This window comes from Mercenaria mercenaria, unplaced genomic scaffold, assembly GCF_021730395.1.
Source record: "Mercenaria mercenaria strain notata unplaced genomic scaffold, MADL_Memer_1 contig_4789, whole genome shotgun sequence".
Taxonomy (NCBI): domain Eukaryota; kingdom Metazoa; phylum Mollusca; class Bivalvia; order Venerida; family Veneridae; genus Mercenaria; species Mercenaria mercenaria.
Window position 1 is genome coordinate 2,905 of NW_026463044.1, and position 26,087 is coordinate 28,991.

The window sequence follows — 26,087 nt, forward strand, 5'->3', positions numbered from 1 at the left end:
ACTTTCCGTCTTCATCTATCCTGTAATCTAGTCTATTTACTACCTCTACTACGTCGTATGGACCCTTGCCAATGATTTATGTTTCGTAGGTAACAAAACAAGTTACCTTACTCCTGCCTAAACCTCCTTTCTCTAGCCTTCCTTTTGTTATACCGTTCTTGTATTCTAGCATAATTTTGGTATATTGTTGCTGTGCTCTCTGTCAGGTAGAGTAAAACTTTTCTTGTAAATCCATATTATCTACGGGTAAGTTGGTTTGAATCTCTTATTGCGCAGTATTACCAGCCCTGATAATCTCTTTGCATCTGTTATCGGTCCACGGAGTGGTCTACCAGATATGGATCGCTTAGGAGTGTTTGCCACATTTACTTTCATGGCGGTACGTCTCGTTATGCATATCATACGAGAATGCTTTGTCCAATCCATATTCGCGTGGTTCGGCTTACACATATAAGTCAACATTTGCTTCAATCTACCGTTAATCTTCTCTTCTAATCATTACACATAAGGGTGATCGGTGTGTAGTAACTGACCTTAACTTGACATTAACCTTCTAACTTCGGTCATAGTTCTGGACGTAAACTGCGATCACAATCGGTAAGCATTTCCTCTGGCACTAATAATCTATATAAATATCTACTAAGCCTCTGCTACTCTTCTCAGTTCTCATTTGAGGTAGTGTATGGCTTACGGATACCTTGTAGCATAATCTACCTTAGATCAAAAATTGTACATGTTTTTCATATCAGTCATACATTTGTCGACAGGCAACTCTCATTAAAACGGAATATCAATCAAAAGGCATTTTTCCTCGGAACTTACTGTAACTTACCCATTAGCTATTGTACGTTGACATATTACTACAGGACTGACAGTTCTCCTAATACTCTGCAATTATTCTGGCCAGTAAAATTCACCTATACCCTATCCTAGTTTTCATTACCCGTAAATGACTGACAGTAACCGAATATGTGCAACTTTCATACAGTTTTCTAAGAAATTTAGGTACAATCAACTGTCTACTTGTGTCTATATTTCTGGGCGGTAATACTCTCTAGATAATTCCAATTTATTCCTTATATCTAACCTACTGTAACCTTTACCTCTACACTGTTAATCGTACATTCCTCAGCCTTCTTTCTACACAAATCTTATGTGCTATCTTTCTGTTGCTTTTCCAAGAAGTCCTCTCTAGATATATCTAAAATCTGAGACGGAACTGTAAGCTTTACTTGTTCTTAACTTTGGCTTGCGCCTAGTTCTAATGCAGACGTAAACTACTAAACTGAGGTTCTACAGCTCCTTACATAACAATTTCATAACATCATGGTAGGTTTATCTACAACCAACGCTCTAGGTACCTTGAAATACGGACAATCAATATTTTATTCTAGAGAATCTAGCCTATGTTCACTCCCAATCTAGGTATTTATCTACGGGTTTTTTCTTTAAATGACTGCTAATACTAAGTCTCGTGTCACTATCACACATGTTACAACCTGATATCTCGCATTCGATTATCATCCTACATTACAACTACCGGGTTTTGTTAGGGCATGTACTTACACTAAGCATACCTAATCCTCTACATCAATGAGTTCTATAATCTATTTCCACTCTCTGACCTATTGACTTACTCCTATCTCTATCCTCTAGTTCTTCCTCTACCTCTACTCCTAGATCGATCACGCCCTCTAACCTCTATTTTCTATTTTCCTTACTATTTCTATTAGCCCACTTTACTACTTTCCTGTTCTACCTTTACCTCGCTGCTTGCCATTAGCCACTGTTACAGTAACTTCGCTCCTACGGCATATGAACTATGCCCTATACGACACAATTTGTACACTTCAATCATTCAAAGGGTTGATAACCTCTACTCTAATTCTAGCAGCTTTGCTTACGACCTCTATTACTAGGGACCTACATTCGACTACTAGGATACTGTCCTATGAGGTATTTCATATGGTTTATGGCTACGTCCTTATTGGTTCGATTTCTCGGACAATACTAGGGACATCCACGAGTCTTGGCAAACAAATATGCATTATTCTAGCTCACTTCCCTTGCTTGAGCTATACCTCTAATACTCAAATTCTGGTTTAGTTCTTATTACATACTTCTAAAATTTGGTTCCCTATGTATAAAATCTAATAATCCTTCGTAAGTATTTCTCTCAACCTTACTCAATCTAAACCCAACCATACTTAATATCGAATTTTTCTGGCTTAGAATACATCCAAAGGTCTCTTTATCACGAGGCCTTTCAGTTCTAAACTTGTTCTTATAGCCATCGTCAGTGAGTCCGAACTGACATAGCATAGCGGCTTTCAGTTTATCATATTACGGATGCCTATCAAAAACTCTCTGTCCGTACCCTTTAGAAGGAACGGTAAGTTAAGTGACCATATCTCTTTATCCCAATCCTGCGCATGAGGTACGTGTCGTACACATTTAGTACGCATCCATGGAATAATTTTCTCATCAAAGGGAGACATCTACACCTTTACCTTTTTCTTACTCATCTTTTCTAAGTCTGTCTTAAAAACTTATGATCTGTTTCTAATTTTCTACTCTGCTTCCTCCTTCTCTGTTTCTAACTTCCTAGCTAACATTAACATCTCCTTTTCCATTTATAACTTATCCTGTTCTAACTTACGTCCGTATTCTAAAACTTATCTAATTCTAACTTCGTTCAGTACCTCTATATTTTCCTTCTGCAATCTAGCCTCTACCTCTAACCTTACTCTCTCTGACTTCTAATTTTCCTTCTCTGCTTCTAAACTACTTTGTTTTTCTTATTCCTTTCTTTTCCTTCTGTTATACTAGACTTCTAACTGTAATCTTTCCTTATCAGCATCTAAACTACTTTTGTTTTTTCATATTCTATACTTTTCTTTATGTAACCTAGCTTCTAACTCTAGTCTTTCCTTATCTGCTTCTAAACTACTTTGTCTTTCCTCACGTTCCCTAGCCTGCTCTTCCTTAGCAAAGTTACGTAATTCCTCTCCTTCATAACCTAACTCCTGTCCTACCTTCGTTAACTCTACTACACTAGTCATGTTTAAATGATTACACTAAATTAACACCATACAACACTACAGTACGATAGCTACTGTAACAACCTGAGACACTAAACAAACAATCGTGAGGGAATACTAGACTACACTAGTTTACACTAAGGCTCTACAGTTACCCCTGAAGCCAAACAAAATACTATACTCTACGTATATACTACAGAAACGTCCTCACTAAAATAAAAATATACTATGTGGCGCAACAGTACTATGTGTCAATCAAGGTTGCATAGGCAACAATCAATAATGTACAGTGACAGTAGGCTGCAGCAATACCCTAGCCTTATCAAATATCAATCAACTGTAACTAGTGTTAACACTTTAGTGTAACAAATAAAACAAAAATAAACCAAAGTGCTTTATCCTAAGATAACGTATAGGTATAACACAACTGTGTAGCACTAAAACTTAAAACTAGGTAAAAGTATATGCAAGTAAACAAGTTTGCTAACACACACAAATTAAAATACTGTATCTAGTATGTCTACAGTACACTAATACAAAATAGGATCACTGGGAGAAGTAGGGCAACGCACAAGTAAGAGTGAGTAGGATAACTCTCCTTGTCAATGGCGGTCACTCTCAGCACAGATATATGGTGGCTTAATCATAGAGTGACACAAAATAAACCCAAAAGAAAAATAAAAGGAACGAACTCACCCCAGAATCCAAGTGTCGTAAGCAACTGTCTATCAGTCTGTGACCACTAAAGCTGGTTAGCTGAAGCTATGGATCTGTCTTGTCTGAGGTAAGACGTCACTCTGAAAAATGAATAAAACTATTATATATGTACCAATAAAACAAAGCAAGAGGAATCTTTACAAATTATTGCTGCAGTTAAATGGGTGTTAATAATGTTCAAATAGCTACTGTGTCTGGTCGACCAATCCCACTTCTGACACCATTGTGACAGGAAAGGCCGTACCGGCGACAGTAACCATCAAAACAAATCAACACCCTTTACAATATTTACAAATTTATTTACATAAGATGATTATTAACAATGAATAGATGATATGAAAAAAAAACTGATTATAAGAAAGAAAAAAAAAAAAGTTCAGTGTCACCAGATACAAAGTTCGTATAGTTCCATTTTAATGTGACGTGGTACAGTTCTTTAATTTAATTGCGAACTTTAAGTAGCACAAACAATATATGACGTATCTTTAAAACAAGTCCCTTTAAACCGTGAATACGTTGATTCCGTTTTGGCTCCCTATGGTGGTAGGTGATTGCATCCCTGAGCTGACTTCAGAGGATAAGAAAAATCATCGTCTTTGCGGTTTACGGCACAACCATGGGACGAAAGCTCTGCTCTGGGAATATCACATCCAGGCGAGTGAAGACCAGTGAACATCGAGCATTGTACTTCCGGGTTATGACATCACCAGGTAAAATCGTCTGGCGGAAGAAGCTCGATCGAGCATAAATTTCTAGCAAGAAAATTAATCAGACATAGATTCGTCTATAATGTCGGAAGGTGGTCTACCCAAGGCATATCTAGTCCAGTCTATTTAAAGGGTAATGTCCCGCCAAATACTAAATTTCATGGGACTCACGGATAATCCGTGTGCTATGACTATTGTCATTTTCACGGGATTCACGATATAGCCGGGAAATCTGACTACTTTGGCGCGGATTGAAATTGACAATATGAGGCCCATTATAGTGGTTTTGGGGATAAAAACATAAATTACTGAAGTTTATAAAATATCAACTTTCTTATTACTGAACCGAATTTAATGAAATTTACATGGAAATTTAAGTTATAAAAAACAGAAAAACATTAGAGGTATTTTATGCGTGAAATCTGACATTTACTTCAATAACTCAAAAATTTACAAAAAGACTACAGATAAAATAAGGCCCGTATATCAATTTGTGACAGTAGCTTATAAGGAAACGGGATGGGCTTTCTGCTACGGATGATATGGAGAACCTGGCACTTGCTGGGGTTGAATTCCATGTCCCACATTTTTCCCAAGTTTCTAAGTTTAGGAGATCGCTTTGTAACCTTTGGCAATCTGTGAGGGAGGTGATGTCAAGGTACACGGCTGTGTCGTCTGCAGATAGCCATACCTGGGAGGTGACTGTGTCAGGGAGGTCATTTTTGTACAAAAGGAAGAGCAGGGGCCCCAGAACAGAGCCCTTGGGGACCCCGGATGTGACAGGAACTTTATCAGACATATGACCGTTGACCACGACAGACTGGGATCTACCTATTAGAAAGGACCTGATCCAAGACACAATTTGTTTGGAGACACCACGTTCTTTGAGTTTGAATTGTAATTTAATGTGGTTGACCTTATCTAAGGCTTTACTTAAGTCTAGCAGGATAAGGTCGCTTTGTTTACCTGAGTAAAGATTCCTTGATATTTCATCAACAAGTTCTATTAGCTGTTTTTCCCGGAACCCGTGTTGCAACTCATATAGAATTTGGTATTTTGATCTGTGTGGATAGTCTAGAAGCAATAATATGTTCTAGGAGTTTGCATAGAGTTTGCATAGAACACATTTTAAAATACTAACGGTATGTTTTGTTCTATGCTTTGCGTACATGTAATAAAACTCCACGAAAAGCGGTGCAAATTTAGTTATGTTCGTGTGTTTGATTAATATGTAAATAGTACGTCACTGTGCTTACATGTAGTGCTTTTTACAGTGAAAAAATATAGATAAAGTTCAAAACAGACACACACACACACACACACAAAATCACACGCGCACGCGCACACGCACACGCGCAAACACACACACACACACACACACACACTCACAAGAAAAATAAAACGAAAATATTGAATTGCTAATTTTCAAGGTAAACATTAGCAAAAGTCAGGCGGTGTTAACAAACATCTTTATTTTGATGTCGGCTCGCACCTACCACCGCAACCAAACAGATAGTTTTCGGTTTTCACTGCAAATTTCTCTCCAATATATGCACATTGTATGATTATCAATAAAGGATCTTTCATCCTAAAAATATATCTTCTACATAGTTTTTAACACTTGTTATCAGTAGAAAAGGGTACCCTTGTCATGTCACTGAAATAATGGAGAAATGTCGTACCCTACAGGTTCGTTGTATTGAGTACCATGTCATCATCCAGCAGTTTCTGTACTTTATGTGATTTTAGTATATAGTGTATCGTGAAGACGGCCTGTATGTTGTGCTGAGATTCTAATGTGTATAAGGGTTAATGATTTTAAGTATATGTATTCGCCTGAGATGTTTGTGTATATGTTTCGATACTTTGACTTCGAGGAGTAAAGATTTGGTTGGAGGTAAGTAATCTTTAAAATGTTTCATACTTCATGGAATGGTATGGACGCAAGATGCACTGCCTTTATAAAGCATGTATAAAGCCATAATGCAGATACAACACATGTTTTATATGTTGATTTACAATAAGTGCAAATCAGGGGCTTTAGTTCATGAAAGTTAGTTTGACTACACAAATGCGTCTATCAGGTTGTTCTTTTTTTCCCTTTCTGTACACTGATAGTTTACGTATGAGTCATACCAATCACTCCGAGCCTAAAATACCTTTAGCTTTCGATACATCGGCTATTTAAGAAGGTTTGGTCCTCAGACTGGATGGGTGACAGTGAAATAAGTATTAAGTATTTCTTGGCAATACGTGCGTAGTCCGTGGTATAAATAAAGGCTTGAAAGTTTAAGTAAAAACAGCTGATTTCAAACAAGCAGGTTAAGACAAATAATATTGACCAAAACAATAACCTTATAAGGCCAAACCAATTATCAAAGAATAGAAACCTTTTTATCGTCAAATGCAGAAAAAAAGCAGAAAATGTTTTTTATATTTTGAAAACTTTATTCAGAAATTAAATGGCAACACTAAAAGAATGCACACAGCTATGGAAACATGTTTATCAGTGTCATTGAAAAGATTTGCTTTCCATCCATCTTGTCTCTTATGATTCCAGATATCAACTAATGTCATTGTACTGGAAGTCGCCGTATGTATAAAGGTGATCATAGTCATCTTTCAAGATTGGTTTTTCTGTCAGTTTAAAGTGACAGTCATCATGGGCCTTGTATCATATCTGCATTTGAAAGTAGGGTTGCACCACGTAAATTACTACCTTACTCAGATACTTCGAGTAGCAGTAAAGATATAAAAGAAGAACTCATTGACAAGAGCCATGATATGTCATTCACGAAGTAAAATATAAAAAAAAAGTATCAAATAGAAAAGAATGTCTTGACCGTTTAAAACAAATAAACAAATAAGTGATGATCAACACAGTAAGAAACTGCAACACCTGGCAAGCAATTACTTTAACATCATAAGTAGAATAGATCGAAAGGCATGAAATTTCAAGACACAATATAAAGTGAACAATATCACATTCAAACCCTATGACCCTCCGTATGACATTATATACAATCTTTGCAAAACTATGATAAACTAGATGAAAGAGGAATATCAAAACAATCCCAGAAACAAGAGGGCCATGATAACTCTATATTGCTCACCAAAATTGATTGGCCAACTGACCTAGTTTTTCACCCAGTTTAAAAGTTTACCTAGAAATTAAAAAAAAAACATTCTGGCCCAGCTTCGTTGAGATCGGGTCACAACTAAAGTGTTCACAAGCTTTCCCTTTGATTTGACCATGTGATTTAGTTGTAGACACCACATGATTCAAACCTGACCTAGAGATCTTCAAGACAATCATTCTGACCAAGATTCACAAAGACTGAGTCACAACGGTGGCCTAAGGAGTGTTCAAACGCTTTTCCTTTGATTTGTCATATTGACCTAGTTGTTGACTTACATGACCCTGTTTTAAAATCTGACCTAGATATCATTCAGGCTAACATTCTGACAAATTTTCATAAGAATTTGGTCACAACTGTGATCCGGCCTAGTGACCAAGTTTTTGACCCCACATAACCCATTTTCAAACCTCTCCTAGAAATCAAAACAAACATTTAAACCAAGTTTCATTAAGATTTAGTAAAAACTGTGGCCAAAGTGTTCACAAGTTTTTACTTTGATTTGAACGGGTGACCTAGTTGTTGATCCCACATGACCCAGATTCAAAATAACATAAGGAGCATCAAGTCTAATATTCTGACTAAGTTTCATAAGGATTGAGTCACAAATGTGACCTCTACAACGTTCACAATGCAATTGTTGACTGACGTTGGACGACCGAAGACGCACGACGGACGCTGATGGACGCCGGACAATAACAGGTCACAGTAGCTCACCTTGAGCACTTCGTGCTCTGGTGAGTTAAAAAGCAGAGTCTCTTTTGTTTATCCCAAATAGAGACTTGGATACAAGTCCCATTTGACAATACTTCAGCAATGACATGATTAACCCTGCTTCAAGCAATTAAATTGTCATGCAATGGAATGAATAAAATCTGGAAAGTAGATCCCTCGGAAGCACCGAGAACAATGCAAACAGTGAAAAATTCAGACTCGGTTTGATTGAGTCTGTTCATGAGCAGTAATCGAAAATGCAACACTGCTCACGCCCCCTAGCACCGGATTAAGCAGTAGTTTTAAATTTCACGTTGCTCACCTGCATGCCAAAATCGCCAAAGTCCGATGCTTGAAGACTCAGGCAGCCTATGGTTTGCGGATCGCATGTTAGTATAGTGACCTTAACTCAATTCAAGCAGAGTTCCATAAGAATAAAATTTTCTAATTGTAGTATGTGCTTGGGACGATTCATGTTTGTATGTAATTGCCATGTACTCAAGTAAAAAAAAAACGATCATTGGAGTAAACGATGAAATATGACACATCAATCAAAGAAATATTTACAAAAGAAGGAAGTCTAATTATTGTTTCACAGTGTAGGTATCGGATACGATCGGCCTTGCGGGAAAAAGGAGTACAAATAAATCAAGACGAAAGTGAATATCATCACATAATTTGCAATTCTATGTTTTCCATGAATTCATATTAAGTGAAAGACTCCTTCTTTTAGCTAAACTATTTTACTTTTGTAATAAAAGAAATACAGATCTAATTTTTCAGTATGTAATTACAGTAGTTTTATTCGTAGATAAACGAGGTTTTCAAGACTAAAAACGTATAGAATGTGTGGATGTCATTACAGAATATTCTACAGAAAAAAATACAAGCTCCTGATAGCTGTATTATGTTCAGGTAATTATTATTATTATTATTATTATTATTATTATTATTATACCAGATTACCAAAGCGCATTTTTCATGATAAATATTTTCAAAGGCGCTTTACATATAGCAAATGCAGGCACGATGGCAGGGCGCGAAATTTATCCTCTGCCAGAACAGAGGGACAGAGTGAGCTAAAGCCCCCCGTACCAGGTAGAGAGAAATAATCTTAGAAAAGGCATGTCCGGATTACTTAGCCTAACCCTTTGCGAATAGACAGTCTTGTTCTTTAACGCGCCTGGTGTATATCACCGATACACGCGAAGCCGTTTTTTCCTGTGAAGAACAAGTACAGGCCTCTTGGTTAGGTGGGAGACACTCGAGACCATCTCAGAAATTTCCTGTGTCTGGCCGGGGATTCTATTCCCGGACCTCTTGATTGACATGTTTAAAACATTCCTTGTCTTGTGCTTGTACGTACTGACATCCATTACTCTAAATAAACTCTGCTATAAGGAGGGATAGAACGATTTAATATCAAGACATATTTATGTTTAATTAGACACTTAAAATAATAAAGATATACTTAACAGTGGGTAGAAAAACAAATATATATATATGCGAGGCTTGTTCCAGAAAATTGCAGACTTTTTTTTGAAATTATTTCGAAAACAAGCGACGCATAAAATAAGTATTTTAACTGATGTTATTTCATTGTATACTCTGCAGAACTATAAAGTTTAGAATCAAATATCTGTCATATTATTTGAGTACTTTTTAAATAATGGACGCAGTCAGTGCTAATCAGCGCACGCTCAAATTTCCCACTCCAACATTGAACAGCTTCATTTTAAATTAATGTAACATACCCGATATACATCTCACAGGATTAAAATTTATATTGTCTTTAAGAGCAACGTGTGTTGTGTAATTATGTTGTGTTTCAAAACTTTGACATCACTTAAAAAGGTGACGTAAACTTTAAAGTAATGGTCGCATGCCATTTCAGAAATGGCGACGTCAAATAAGTTTGCGGCGCAGAAAGTATTAAAGTTTTATATTGCCTTCTCTTTCAATCACTCGCCTAACCTTCCGTTAAACGATTTTGTCACGTAAAGACAAGTGTGCTGCTAACATTTGCCTAACTTCCCGAATTTTCTATTCCTCGTTTTACTAGGGAAGGGGTCAAACCGCGATCTACGCAAAATTTTATTAATATTTTTTGCGCCGCGAAATTATATGACGTCGCAATTTCTGAAATAGTGTGCAATCATTACTTTCAAAATTACGTCATTGTTTTAATGTTAGTGACGTCAAAGACTTGAAATGCAAGATAATTACGCGCCACACATTTCCGTTAACGACGATGTAAATTTTAATCCTGTGAGATGTATATCGGGTAAGTTACACGAATTCAAAAGGAAACCACTTCTTTTGGTAGTGGGAAAATTGAGCGTGCGCCGATTAGCACTGATTACTGTCTATTATTTAAGAAGTATTCAAATAATATGACAGATATTTAATTCTGAACTCTGTATTCCTGTAAAGTATGTAATGAAATAACATCAGTTAAAATAATTATTTTATGCGTTGCTTATTTTCGAAATAATTAAAAAGACTAAGATTTACTGGGACAACCCTCATATATATTAAATGATAAGTTCAAACATAGGTTGTTTACTATTTATTGTAACATATATTTGCTTACGAAACATAGTATGTTATGTTTATAACCAGGCTGAAATATATTATGTCACTTTTAGAACGGCCGTCCAGATGTCTGCCGCAATTATTTTGAGTTTTTGATATAATGTTATCGATGTACATGCTGATTTTCATGCATACTATCCAGTATACAGCGGCCGTCTGCTGTGAGCAAATATACTGTTACAAATATAAATGTTTTTTTTACATTTATATCTTACATGATTCAAATATTCGTTTTGGAGAAAAAAAAATATAATGGACATTAGATATTATGCAAGGGATTTTGCCCAAATTTCAATGCCATTTCTATAGCTGATTTTATATAATGGCTTCAATACTCATAAATAAGTTATATGAGGGAAGGGCCGTTTACTAATGTTGGCAGAACTTGTGGTCCGACCCTATTGCTATAATTCAATCGATTGTTAATATCCATATGTTGATGTAATGATATAAATACATGTATTATAAGCAATAAAATATGTTTAAACTAATAAGTTAAATTCCTATCAAACTGTCACAAAAATCTATTCATATTCGTTTTCTTGAAATTCGAACAGTTTGTGACTACGGTTCATATATTTTGAAAAATTGAAATGTGTATTTTTAGTGAAATAAGTATATACATTTCAGATTTGTCTATTATAAAATGTTTTTAAGCAATAAATGCACCTTTACCATGCAGATTATCGGTTTTATTAATAATTTTAGAAATAACTGAAAAGCATAAAATAAAAGTGGAACAAATCTTTTTGTCGCACGACTGTACTTCAGGTCTTTCCACCAGAATGTTCGAGATAACTGGTGCTTGCATTGATCATAGCCTGTTGTTTGTTTCTATAAATCTTTTGATATACTGTATTTACACAAGTACAATACTGACAGGATATTCAAGGGAGGGTTATATATTGAATGCATATATTGAATGGTGTAGCTGGCCTCAAAATTGTTGTAAAACATTTGCGTAGCTGGCCTTTTTCAGGTGGAGCGAATGGGTGTAGGAGACTGTTTAGCCATTCAGGGTTCAGGGATGCCTGGGTTTTAACCTTTAGGACACATTAGGGCACATTCTAGACGCACCGTTTGCACTTTTTAGGGCTCCTTAATTTTCCATTTTTGGTGTGTTTAGTTTTTTCAGTTTTCTATATTATATGTAGGCACTGTCCTGCTGAGTGTAAATAATAGCGGCTACGGCAAGAGTCATGCACATTTAGACATTTAAATGTGGTTTCTGCTACTTCAATGAAAAAAGATAAAACAACATAAATATACATGTATTAAAAATTCTGACTGGTCCAATATATCAATGGAAAAGAACATCACTAGATAGTATCAACATTTATGTATAGATATTCTTGGGGTGTCTGTGTTAGTTCTTTTGAAGTCCTGACTAGTATTTCGGTTGGCTTCGAGAAAGATGTTGAAAACGTAAAAAATGTTTACTGATCATATTTCAATAGAAATGAGAATGAGAAATGTGTAAAAATTCTTCATTTTCACAAACTTTTAAAATTTAGTCGAATATATCAAGAAACGGCCTTTCACTATTTTTATTATGCAATATCTGAAGTCTAGCCCTGTATCAGTCGTTACTTAATTGGATAGGCAGTCTGAATCGGAAAATTTCCGAGGTCCTTAGGTATAAGTTCTAATAAAAATGTCTACATACACGTTTAATCCAAAATTAACCAAAGAAATGGGAATGTTGTTGTTGTTTTTTTTTTACATTTTGATTTAAATGTATAATAAACATTACAATTTTACCCAATCACACAGTTACCTCCCTTAGATTCAAGTTGATTGTCCAGCCACTTGCTTACTGTTGAATTAAAGAAGCGATTCTACATACTGTTTGGCTACGTATTCAAAAATATCACTTTTCTGTTCACGAAATATCCGAAATTCTAATATTTCTACTAAATTCGAAAGGGTTGTGCTGGTTTTTAATTTAGTTTTGTGTTTTGGTATCGGCGAGTCTGGGAGTGTGTGTGTGTGTGTGTGTGTGTGTGTGTATGTGTGTGTATAGGGGGTAGGGGGCGGTTAGTTTTTTTTTGTTTTAGTCTTTTTTATTTCTCTTATTAATTAAACTATACTCTGTTGCAAAAGAAAGTGTGCACTTTTAAAATGTGAATATCTCCAGTTCTAAAAAGCGTATCGATTTCAAATTTTCAACATACTATGCTCGAGGCATATTCTATCGATTTTTTGAAAATGGTACGATAAAAGCATGGTTGCTTTAAGGTTACAAGCAATAGCGTTCTTTTGCACGATTTGCACGAGCTGGCCATGGGAAATGTACATGTATACAAACGTGTTTTGTCACTTTCCTAAAGCCGTTGGTAAAAGGAAAAACACATTAGATCTCAATTCTGTGCTGTAATAAAATGTCACGACTTGGTTAAAGGAAGCGAATCGAAGCATTAACAATGCTTCCCCGGGGTGACACCGTCACTTACGTCAACATGTTGCCCTGGTCTGTCCTCTCGGCAGATTGGATCCCTATTGAGCATATTCGAGACGAGATTGGTCGCACGGCCAGGTCGAGAGGAGGTATAAAACAACCTGAAAGATCTTCAAAACGCTCTTACCCTAGAATAGAATAACATTCCTCGTGACGTCATTCGACGGTACGTTAGTTCCATGTGCGACCGCATAAATGCTTGCATCAATAGTAGAGGCGGTCGCACACGATATTGAAACAAAAATGTCTTTATAAAATGAAAACAAATTGGAAACACAGGCAGCAATTTTAAGAAAATCTGATAAGAGAGAAATTTGCAGTTTTTGTTTTTAACTCTTGTTGTCTTTGCATAGCTAAGAATCCCCTTAAATAACAAAATTTTGACAACAACCGACGCATATCAAATTAGTCATAAACTGCCCTTAATTTTGGTACAAAAAATACAATAATTTTGGACGAAACAATATACAAAAATTGACAAAACCTAAGTGCCCACTTTCTTTTGCAACAGCTGTAGATTCGTGTAAAGGCGATTTGGCTATATGTTTATATAGCAACTGCTATTGATCGTGTTAGAATACATTTTAAAAATTGTAGTTTGTGGTTAGCTCCTATATCCTTGTACAACACCTTAAACGTAAGCATTTTGTAAACATGTTTTTTACAATGACTTAAGTTAGTTAATCAAAAGCTTTCACAGTTTTTTTCTTTTTTTTTTTGTTTCTTTTTTATAAAGTCAACCCTGTGTAACTTGTGGAATTGTATACATAAAATGTTTGTAAGTGTTCAATTTAGAGCTTTAGCTAATAAATGTCAGTTGAGATTCAAAATTCTGACTTGCCTTTTATCAAAAAAAAGAAATACTCCTTTTTACTTCGAGAATTGGATTTCTTGGTCTGATTTGGTTATGTTTCAGTTTTCGAAGTAGCTTAAATCCTACTGCAATCTTTATAGTCGTAGTAGAGTAAGAAAATCAAGATAGTAACAATCCATATTGCTTAGACTGTATTGATATAAACATTTGACAACTCGCAACTGCAAGTTATGATGTTGTTTCATATTGTTAACGAGGTTGAATTAATAAAATGTGAAAAAAAAAAGAAACTTGAAAAATACATTTTGAAAGTCGGATACCTTCTCCAATGTTAGTTTCTCAAGTTCTGGACCATTGTAGAGCATAGAAGGTCTCATTTAACTCCCTCATCTAACACTCAATTTCAAGAACAGTATCTGACTCGAGGTTTTTCAAAGTCTGGCCTTCCCCACGATTTGACCCTAGCGCGGACATTTTTATGAGCCGCGGGGATGCGCGTTTTCCTGCATCCCCGTTATATATTTTACAGTTTACACCGCCAACTAAAGCAATTAATAGGTTGCGGTGCATTACGAAGACATATCGTAGCGTATCGCGGTGAAGTGCCGGTCGTTCGTGGTGAATTGCGGTGGATCGCCGCGAATTACCGATAAGAGAATGACAATATAAATGTCATATACAGAGTACAATGTATATAAGCTGACAGATATTTTAACATTAGTCACATAGAGGAAAAATGAAAAGTAAATGTCATTCCATCATGTTTATTGATATAATTACAAAGTTAAAATAGTTTGCATAGATTTTTTCAGTTATAAGTATCCTCGTTATACAAATAATATCCACTGACAAGATTTGAAAACAACTATCTTTATATCAAATAATACATTATTTATCTTACCATTTCTAATATGTTTAGTTTGTGATTCAATGTGGCCGTATTATGTAATAAACGTAAATATATACATATAGTGAAAACGCAATATTGTTTCAGCATCATAATAATAAAACAATGGAAAATCTCATATCAATGTAATTATTTTTTTTTATGTAATAATAATGGTTGATTTTTTATCATAAACGTACCTACATGTTCCCTAGCAACAAATCTCGCATACTGCGATACCTAGTGAGATTTAACGGGACTTTACATGACCACGAATCTCTGCCTTTGCGTGTCAAAAGATTATTATCTTACTAATCAGATATTAAGATTATGTAATAACATGCAATAAGACTATTAACAGACGTATAAAGCAATTAGTTTGACACTGCAAGATGTTTTCAATGTTTAGCAAGAAATAAAACATTTCTATAATGACAGCATGTACATTTTTGTTCTTTTCAGATTATTCACAAAATTTGAGTTTTTAAATATACAAATAGTTTTTAAACATTTTAAAACAAATTATTTGACCGTTGTTAAACACTAATGTCACTGCATGACACAAGTATACAAAGCATTGAAAATGCTGTATGCATAAAATAGATCAGGCCAAATAATTATCTGTTCAGTTGAATGCACATGTATTGTTATATGTACTGAGTACTTCATGGAAAGAACAGCAAATATAGCATTTAAGAAGTCGGTGGATTGGCATTTTGAAAAAAAAAAAGCATTGTTAGGAATATTCATACAGTACAACATGAACCACAGATTATTCTATAATTTTATCAATTTACACGTAATCTTTTTATAAGAATATACGTCATAGAAATGAGTTTTTGTCTTTTTTTCTCTGTCTTTTTTTCGGGAAGTTAGAATTTCTTGCAAGTATGTTCAACACGTTAACATGTCAAAATGAATAGTGTATTGGAAACTCATAAACATGCCGTGCAATCTCCTTCAACACAATGTTAGCATTATGACGCTTATCAATTGTAATAGATATCTTATGAGCTTTCTCAGTCTACATTGGATGTATGTTTTTGATAAAGGAAGTTTATGTTTTTTCTACATTTCGTCCTTGTAATCAGTGTAAGCAAACAAGTATGTGTTGATTTATACATAAACAGATATATCTAAAGGCATCATATGAATATACCGCGTTTCTAATTCTTCAGTATGCTTATGTTTAATATATGTCCTCAAATTTTATCATATAATGTTATTTCAATGACATTGTACAAAACTCAACGTTAATATACTTCAATAACACAATATAAATAAAATATGGAAAGTAGATCCCTCGGAAGCACCGAGAGCCAGGTAAACGGTGAAAATTGAAGACTTGATTAGATTGAGTGAGTTCATGAGCAGTAATGAAAAATGTAACACTCCCCACGCCCCCTAGCACCGTCTTAAGCATTATTCAATTTTCAAATCTAAATGATTTGAAATCAATGATCCCGAATGACCAGAAAATATAATGTGTCAGGATGGTCGAACCGGAAACAGAAACAACATGACCAATTTAACACTTATTACAATATTTACAAGTGTATTTACAGAAAAAAATCATTATTTACAATAAATGAAAAGGAATAAAAAACTAAATAGAAGAAAAGAGAATCAAAATAAGAGCTCAAAATTCGATATATAAAAGATGTTCATTTCTATTAGTTAAGTTAATATATATATAAACTTGACAATGAAAAGACTCGGCACAAGATGGAAGTCTATAAATCAAATAAATAAAATGACTTCACATGCCTCTCGTAATTTTTCACCACACCCGTAATTTTCCACCACACCGGAAAAGACGACGTCCAGGAAGAAAAATAGAAAATTTAGCTCTGAAAAATCTGTGTCAAAAAAGCAAATTCTGTGCCTTACTCAGTGGAGTGTGTGTGTACTTCACACATATATAATAGTATTCAACTTTGTAATGCAGTTTCAAACAGATACCAACATAAGAATGTTGATATCTAGAGATTTCTTCATGTATGTATATCACAGATAGATTAAATTCTAATCTTGAATTTTGTAACATTTGTTACTTTTGAGTTGCACGCTAAAACTAACGAATTTTACATCGATATATCACATACCCGATTCAAAATATTTCTGTTGGACGAATTTTAGACTTTTTGGCTCTTACTAAAGCGGTCTAGGGAACGTAACTTGCAGGCATAACTTTTTAACGATACTTCGTAACGCGGAAACGTAAAAAATAGCTTTTCTTTGCACTTCATATTACGGTGTTTCCCAAATATAGAATAAAAAATTCACTTTCACTTTTCACATAACTACGCGGCGCTGCACTGGCTCAGTACACACAATGTTAATTTAGCACACATTCAAGAGGGCCAGTAATCATTTAGAATTAGTTGAAATGTAGAAATGATAAATAATTGATAGAATATATAATAACAAATATATACAGCAAATGGCATGCTTGCTGCATGACAGGAAATGCTTGACACTATATATACACAGATGTTGTTGTAAATAGAAAAGTTAGTGCAGTGAATTTATAGATTTATATTAATTATAAGTGAATTACAAGCCCTCTGAATGTTAAAAGAATTATTTGATTTACACACTTATTTTGAGCACTATTTCCCAAATCGCTCCGGGAATGTTTGAAGGCGGTACGGCCTATGACACTCAACACTAAGATTCATTCCACATTCTTCACAACCATCCTGTGTTGAGCGTCGGTTTCCTTTTTACCAACACAACTTACAGGTTTGCCTTTTTCCCAAATTAGCCAGCCAGCATATGCTGCCTTGTAGTTAAATATTTTTCTTCAGCGCGTCACTTTTCCTTTTCTTCATAAATTCCCCAATTACCTGCTTCGCCAGTTTCTTTCGAAAATCCGGTTGTGTCAGTGGTTTAGGGTTTCCTTTCTTTGTCATATGTTGGTGATTTGGTGATTCATTCATCAATATGTAGGCTCCAACTATATCAAGATCAACATAAATCCAGACAAAATATTCCAAAAACTTGGCAGATTTTAGTCCGATACTGTACATTGCCCGTAGCTGATCCGCACGGGCAACGCCGTTCATATACTTCGTGTAATTTCGTACGGTCTCCGGACAAGAACATCTTTATGGTTTCCGTTTTTCTGCCTTCGTTGAATCGTTGTCCTCGGTGTTGATGGATCGAAGTTTGTAAATAAAACGAATACGGTCTTCTTGTCCCTCCAAGCAGTCGCAACCATGTTTCCCTTCTGAATCATGATAGACGTCCCTTGTTCCTATAGCTTCTGCCGTTTTTTCGTCCGGAATCCCTCGTCTGTTGGATCTAAATGCTCCACACGCATTAGAACCTTGCTGCTGTACAGTGAAATACTTGTCACAATGTACATGATGTCCACGATTCAAGACTTGTGTCACTAAATCCATTCCCTGAACCCTTGTCTACGTCACGGTTCTCCTTACCAAAATACACTTGAATCCCAATTACGTATCCATTATGAGGGTCCGTCCTTACCCACACTTTAATCCCACGTTATGTCGACTTCAGTGATACATACGCGGTACATACTGTTTGAATTTAGACAAAATGGTATAACAAAACATAGCCTCAGCAAGTATTTCACGGTACAGTTTATAATTGGGCACGGCTTCAAGAATCGGTCGTACATGTGAAAGTTTGCCGTGGCCTTGTTGTGCGTGTGCCTAATTGCATGATGTTTCAGCTACGTGGGAGTTCTTGCTGATTTTATCATACCGATTGCGTGCTATCCTCTCTTTTATTTCACTTGGAGTAAACATAGGATCACTATTCCGGTACATATCCAAATTAGGTGTTGCAATAATCGAATAAATCTATTTCACTAAATGTAACCTTCCTCCATTTATCATCAGGTTTCTCCTGCTGCATTTTTGCTGCATAAATGTTGGTCTCGTTTACGATTTATTTAATCATATGCGGCGCGAATAATAAATTGAAAAAAAAAAAAAACTCCATTTCAGTTTTACTATAACGGTGCCCTACTGTTTTCTTATGTGTTGTTTGTTCGTTTTTCTATGTTATTCAGTTGATCGTAGTTGTGTGCTTATCTTTGGTACATGAGTGTCTGCGCTATTGTGGTTTACGGTGTAGTGTGACTATTATTAAAGAACATGACATTCCCTTGTATATTCGTTCTTGTTCAACTTTCCCCTTCGGGTTCCTAACCACACCGGCCCTTGTTAGCCCCTTACCATTTCCTTCCAGTCCATCTATGCTTAACATAAATTAATATGTACTTGTTGGATGTTTGAAGTAACCCGTCAAAATATGCTTCCATTGCAGCTTCTTTTAGTTATGGGCCTATTATACAAATGCATCGTTCTGGGACTGTGTTTCTAGTGCTCTGTGCTTCCGAGAAATCTGCCCTTACCTATTATTTATATCCAAAATCATGGAAGGTCCCTGATTTCTACTGAAAACGTTTAAATTTATCGGTTGAAACTTTGCAATCCACGCTGTACCCATCTCACTTCGTCGGTAAGTAGGTTCCCATCCTGTCATTGAATCAAATCCACTATAGACACATGGTTTGTTTGTCTGTTTTGTTTGTTTTGGGTTTAACTCCGTTTTTTAACAGTATTTCAGTTATTAACGGCGGGCAGACCTGTTTTCCGCAAGTAACTGTCAACTTGCCCTTATGAATTATCAGTGTTGGAGGACGAATTATTTCAGACGCAATGTCTTTTATCAAATCGTCACGGAGAACATACGCCCCGCCCGGGGATCGAATCTGTAAAACCTCGCTATCTGTAGACCAACGCTCTCCCTACTGAGCTAAGCGGGCGGGCTTAAAGGCACATCGTTGTCAGAATCATCGTCACTAGACACCTTTCACGGTCTCATTTAATGCCATCATATATTCCGTTTCTGTATAGTCTATATCCAAAAAAAATCATCGTCATGAAAGCTTGTCATTTTTACATTTTTTTGTTTGTTTTTCTTTTGGTTTGAAACTCCAGCATTTACATAAGAAAAAGGATATTATACTTGTCCAATCAAAATACTTTTACATCATTGCGAATTTTAAGCTTTTTTAACAGTTTAATAAACGATTTCGGAAGTAAGAGAAAATTACTTCCTTGCTATTGAGCTAGATTTTATAGCGACAAGGTGATGTATTTTTTATGAACTTATTTTACCAAACTTAACCCTTTATTTTCAGCAATAATATGTTTGCACCTACGAAATGCATTAGGTAAGTATATTTCAGTTGAACAATTGTTGTAACAATTTAGATGATGTGTAAGAATGGTGTAGATTTTTTCATCTCATTACGCACGCTCTGTTCTACATTTTTTGCTTTTCGTTTTGTATTATCATTATTTATGCGTCTTGCGGCGGCCATAATATATATAAATTTTCTGGTTTCTAGATTTGCCAAAATTTGGAAATAAACTCATTTTAAAGTAGGTGAATCAGTGTCGACATTTGAATGACTAGTCCTCTAAATTCATTACCTATCAGAAACTAGTGTTTTTTTTTAGGATTGCAGTTCTACATTTTTTCTACCACTACTACTACCACAACTACTAGAAGAGTAAAACTGATACAGACACTCTTCCAATTAAAGAATGTATTCAAAAAACGAAAAGTATTTTAAGCAGTAATTAATATGATCGGAACTATTAACATTTTGCTTTCATGGCAGTATACAAATGAACAGTACTTGTACGCGATACATGCAAACGGCCTCTCACACTAATAATAGTAAACGACCCCTTGCTTCCATATTGTTACTTCGACTATTAGGCAAAACATAAAATAGAGAATTGCTAAACAAGATAAAAAGCTAATCTTATGATTGTGTTATTACAGATAAGTACCAAAAACATAGTATGGATAGACCTAGCATAATCAGACAAAGTGTTCAGAGTAAGTACACCAATCCTTTCTTTCAATGACATACACTAAGATTGTGCCATCTTTTAAGAAATATAGAACTGCTGTCCTTTTTAATTATCCAGAAGGGTTGTATTGTATGTAGATCTTTTATGGTTGTTGTCAAGAAGGTATGATTAATTGATAAACAAATATTCAAAGTCTTGCTATCAGCTTGATTTTTTTAAAGAATCAATTTTTCCAAATGCTTGTTCATAGATTCAGTGGAGTTGGCGATACATTTTCACGAATTTGGGAAACAATACGGTATTCGTTCGGTAACCGTTTATGAAACGGCAATCGTGTGAAAAAAGGGAAACGTGTAAATGAAAATTCGTATCCAGTTACGCAGGCGCACCGTTAAACGTGAACCGTTAAACATGAACTGTGAAACGAGAGTTTATTGAGCCTACGCAGCGAGATAAAAAAAATCACCGGGAAAAATCTGAATGGTTTCATTCACTGACGTTATTACCATAAACCTTAGAATTCAACAAATTAATTAATCAACGCATACGAATGTAAAGTGTAGGTTAAGATTCGCAATTTACCTTGGAGTACCTGCGTATTTTGCTAACAATTAAGCTGAAGTAGATTAAATTTAAATCACCTGCTTTACACATACTTAAAATATATTTCTTTGCCTTAACGTAAAATGTCCCTGTGGCGTGTGAGTTGAATTTACGGTATTTAACGGGACCAAAAATAAATAATGGTATAATGTTTTCTGCATTGGAAGAAAGTTGTGCCTCACCTTTTTAGATTCTAGCTGTAGTTAGCTACCTAACAGGGGCTTGAAAAGGGTTAAAAGTCATAAAAGTGTTAGCGGATTTTGAGAGGCAATTATCGACTTTTAAACTAACTTAATTCAAATCACCAGAACAAAGTTGACAAATCGGTAATAAAATGGCAGGGACGGGGCTGGGGGCAGGGATTTTATCGTTAATATCGAAATAAGTGGAAGGGAGAGATGGGTTGAGAGGGAGTAAGGCGGCAGCATAAATACGATTTTACATTTCAGGAAAAGTTTATGTAAAACGCACGTTGACACAAATACAGTTGAAGTGTTTTCGCTTATCCCGTGAAGTGAGACTCTTAAATAATCTAGGTATCATTGTTACATATTAATTATATGCAATACTAAAAGTCAGGCTTTCAGATTTTATTCATACAAAATTCAGTCCATTCCTGCATTCGCGAGCTTTTTAAAATGATATATTGCCTTAATAGAAATATTTAACACATTTTCTGCAAAAATGAAACTTTCGAAGCAAGTTCCTGTTCAAATGATCAAATGAATTAATTCAAGAAATAGAGACGTAGGTGATTTTGGAAAATGACAGTTCATATTTTATTGATATGAATGTCTGAAAGGAAATAGGATTAATAAAATAAAACCTTACACTGGTATAACATACGTTCAAAATATACAAGAATGTGGTTATATTATTCATTTTCAACTGTCTGTGAACAAATAAAATAGTTTACTAAATAGACACATTGTTCTTCTCTTTCAAATATGTACGGACAATTATGTCAGAAAATTGAATTATTGAATAACATGTACATTGTATAGTAAGAATCGGGGGGGGGGGGGGACTGTTACCCACATTATTAAGCAAGATTCTTTGAAGAATACAGCTAAAGTAAATAAAGACGGTCAGTATTTACTTAATGACTACAATCGATATGTGTGAAAATCCAATAAAACTCAATTACGATTAATTGAATACTCGTCTTTCGTAATGCGAATAGATTTAACTTATGTGTAATTTGGCTAAAATCGCGTCTTTTCGGTATTTATTTATGACTAATATAGGAATAATTTGCAATAATTAATGTATATCAGGTCATTCCCAATATTCTTCAGCCTCTTATAATCACTGACATACAGTTTGTCTTAAATTTATGCAAAAAGAGATATTGCTCTTTTTCATTTTTATTGATAAATGATTTTTTAATGAAATAAAAATAAATATTTGAATAGTAATGAATAATTTAATAAATTTCAGGTCTTTAATATGTTGAGCCCTTTTTTCCTTCAACGCGTTTAATACGCATACTTATAATTATATTGAATGCATTTCATTTGAAATCGAAAAAAGAATGTTCAACATTTATTTTCTGTTTTAATTTTTTAATGAAATATCAAGAAAAAATCAAATAAATAATTAAAAAAAAATTTTTTTTCAATTAATACACTAAATAAAGTAAAACGAAAGCTTTCTTATGAACACGATTTAATAATTTACGTGGAATATGAATTTACGCAATCATTGATAACTTTCAAAAAGTTGTTCATCTTTTACACGAAGTAGTAAGACGAGTTTTCCTAAAATCGGTAAAAACACGGGACAATCATGTCTGACTATAAATAAAATAAAATGTAGCATTTTTTTATGTAAGTAATACCTTCAAGTGTAATGTTAAATAGAGTCAAAATCTGTTTAATTGGCACTCGGCCAGAGGCCTCTTGTTATGGGATCTTATGTTCCCTTATTTTTTTCGTTATGGCAACTGTTTTGCTGTAAAACGATATAGATATTGTCGAAATCTGGAATTGACAAACGGATTCGGCTCCAAGTAATATAATGTCTGCACAGTTGTCAATCGGCTTGCGGCAGTTGGGCATGTAGTATAATTTCAAATATACTTCGATCTGTACAACAGAATTGGAAGTCGGCTTGGCACATATGTTAATGCTATAAAACGTTGCAGTACGTGGGCCAATAATGTCTACCATGCACCCCTTCCTAAATTGTTCCACAGGACCAACTTTTTCAAAATAAAAAAATGGATTCCCACGAAATATATATAACAAAAAATGAACACCTTTGAAACTGTATATGAATTCACAGTTTCAAAGGCAACCGTTCATTTTTTGGGAAAAAAAAACAAAACAAAGCAAAACAACCATATAGAGCAGAAAATCAGTCATACGTTGGTCAGTTCTGATGATAAAACAAGAAAAATGGTATCAAAAATGGAGCTAAGACATTTGCCTTAAAACAGCAGCATTTTTTATGTTTATTAGCTAATTTTCAAAATGACAAAATGTTGTTAAAAGTAACATTTACTTTATTTTTACTTTCAAATCAATTTAAATGTACCATCAGCTTTGATCTGGTCTGAATGTCTCTCAGTGTTTTTATTTTAAACATTTTTTGTTACTCTGGTGTTTCTTTACTCAAAACTGGAAATAGTGTGCATGAAATGAACAGGTGTCACAAAAACGGAATAAAATTCTGAGACCACTAAATCGGAATAAAATGATATAATTATTTGTGGTCGATGAAATAACAAGTTTTATGTGGTCTATTTGTTTACAGACATAGAGTTAACACTTTATTGAAAGAAGAATAAAAATACAACATACATTACATATGTTACGGTATCATTTCAGCAACCGGGATGCAGTGTCTCAATTATTAAAAAAAAAGGAAAAAAGGAAGGAAAGGAAAAACATTCTAGAAACATAAATATATATTATTTTTTTTTTACTGTAATACTACATTATGTTTCTTTACTTGTCAGACAGTGTGATCTTTTTTCTATATTATTATGTTTTTGTTTTAAAAGATATTTTAGTAGAATTTCAAGCTCAAATTGTCACGTACGATTTTATTTCAACTGTTAGCGGTAAGCTTTAAGAATGTTTTCTTCTGTTATTTCAGAAATTGCCTAAGATATATCGTCGCCTGATTCTTACAGTGCTCTATGTCCATTTTTTGAAAAAAATAAGATTTTTGCATCATTTTGTTTGTCTCGCCGAGCTCTATCGTTCTGTAGCAAGAAAACGTAACTTTTGACGTCATAGACGAAGATCCCGCGTAATACTTTGCTCCGTGTCCTCAGTTTGAACGTAACAGTAACGATTAAAGTACTCTATCACCTGGACTTAAAGCACTGTAATGTTTAAAATTATTCTGACTAATCATACACATAAACTAACATCATGTGATCATCATTAGACTTTGTATCTCCAGGTAACTTAATCCAGAAATGCTCTAACTCCATTTTAACCAATAAAATACACAGTTACATGCATGTGATCACAACAAAATATGGCGGATAGGCATAGTTGTAGCATGTTTGAAAGTTTGAAATGTACTTAGAATGCCTATCTACACGACATACATAGGTGAGATTGCTTACATAGTTTATTCTATCATTTTATTACTTATACAAACACATAGCTTTGTCAAGCTATAGACAAGAAAATGCATGCAAGATTTGCAACAGACCTTTAGTGATGTGTATTTCGGATAGAAACAATTTCTGTCATTCTGAAGCTGTATTTTAAGAAATACCACTGAATATAACGGCGTTATTTGGAAACATGTTTCCGAGAAGCAAATTTGTGATAGTAAGTTATTGTCTATTAATAGCAGTAGAAATAAAACCAAAACAGAACATATTTTACTTTATAAAGTTACAATAAGGCGCAAACTAATTTTGTTGTTGACCACTTTTTTAACTATGCAAATTTTGCTGAATGCAGCATTTGTAGGACAACAAGAACTGGCAGCACAATATTCCTATTTCCTAACGCAAAAATCCTATCGTTAAACTTGCAACCCTTTTCACCAGGGAAAATTAAATACTTAAAAGACAAATATTAAAAAAAAGGGGAATGCAATGCTGAAATTCAAGTCATTAAATGAGAGTACGTACTGTGAGGAAATATAAAAAACGATTGTGTTTGTGAGAGAGAATGGATGTTTCTTAGAATTCTGTGTAATCAATACTTATTACAAATGGTTGATGTGAATCAAAACCAATGCCACAAAACTATTAAAGTATCACATGATGTAACTGTACCGAATATGAAACATGTGTGCTGTGACTGCAAATGTTTAGTTGCAAAATTAATGCTATGAATTCTTGTTATGATACTCAGTATTAAGTTGAAATGTATGCCACCACATTTGAGCACGACATGCAGAAATTAATTGAATATTACAGTACGATAAGTATGAAAGTTATGACTGGGTCATATTATTTTCTATGTTATATCTTTGAGCCTTGATTTAATTGTCAGAATTATGTGAAAAGTTAACAAGTGACCTACATGGGCCTAAATCCTTCAACTGAAGAAAACCTTAACCATCTGACTTTGC

General features: G+C 34.6%; 1 protein-coding gene across 1 annotated transcript in view; it reads left to right on the plus strand.

Annotated features, from left to right (window-relative positions):
* Positions 1-9,115: 9,115 nt before the first annotated feature.
* The window catches only part of LOC123523228 (carbohydrate sulfotransferase 1-like), a 46,229-nt gene continuing 29,257 nt past the window's right edge, over positions 9,116-26,087 (plus strand). The window contains exons 1-3 of the mRNA XM_053535417.1: positions 9,116-9,231; positions 20,252-20,284; positions 20,905-20,961. Of these exons, the coding sequence (XP_053391392.1) occupies positions 9,162-9,231; positions 20,252-20,284; positions 20,905-20,961 (160 nt within the window). The 5' untranslated portion in view covers positions 9,116-9,161. The remainder of the gene's footprint in view (positions 9,232-20,251; positions 20,285-20,904; positions 20,962-26,087) is intronic.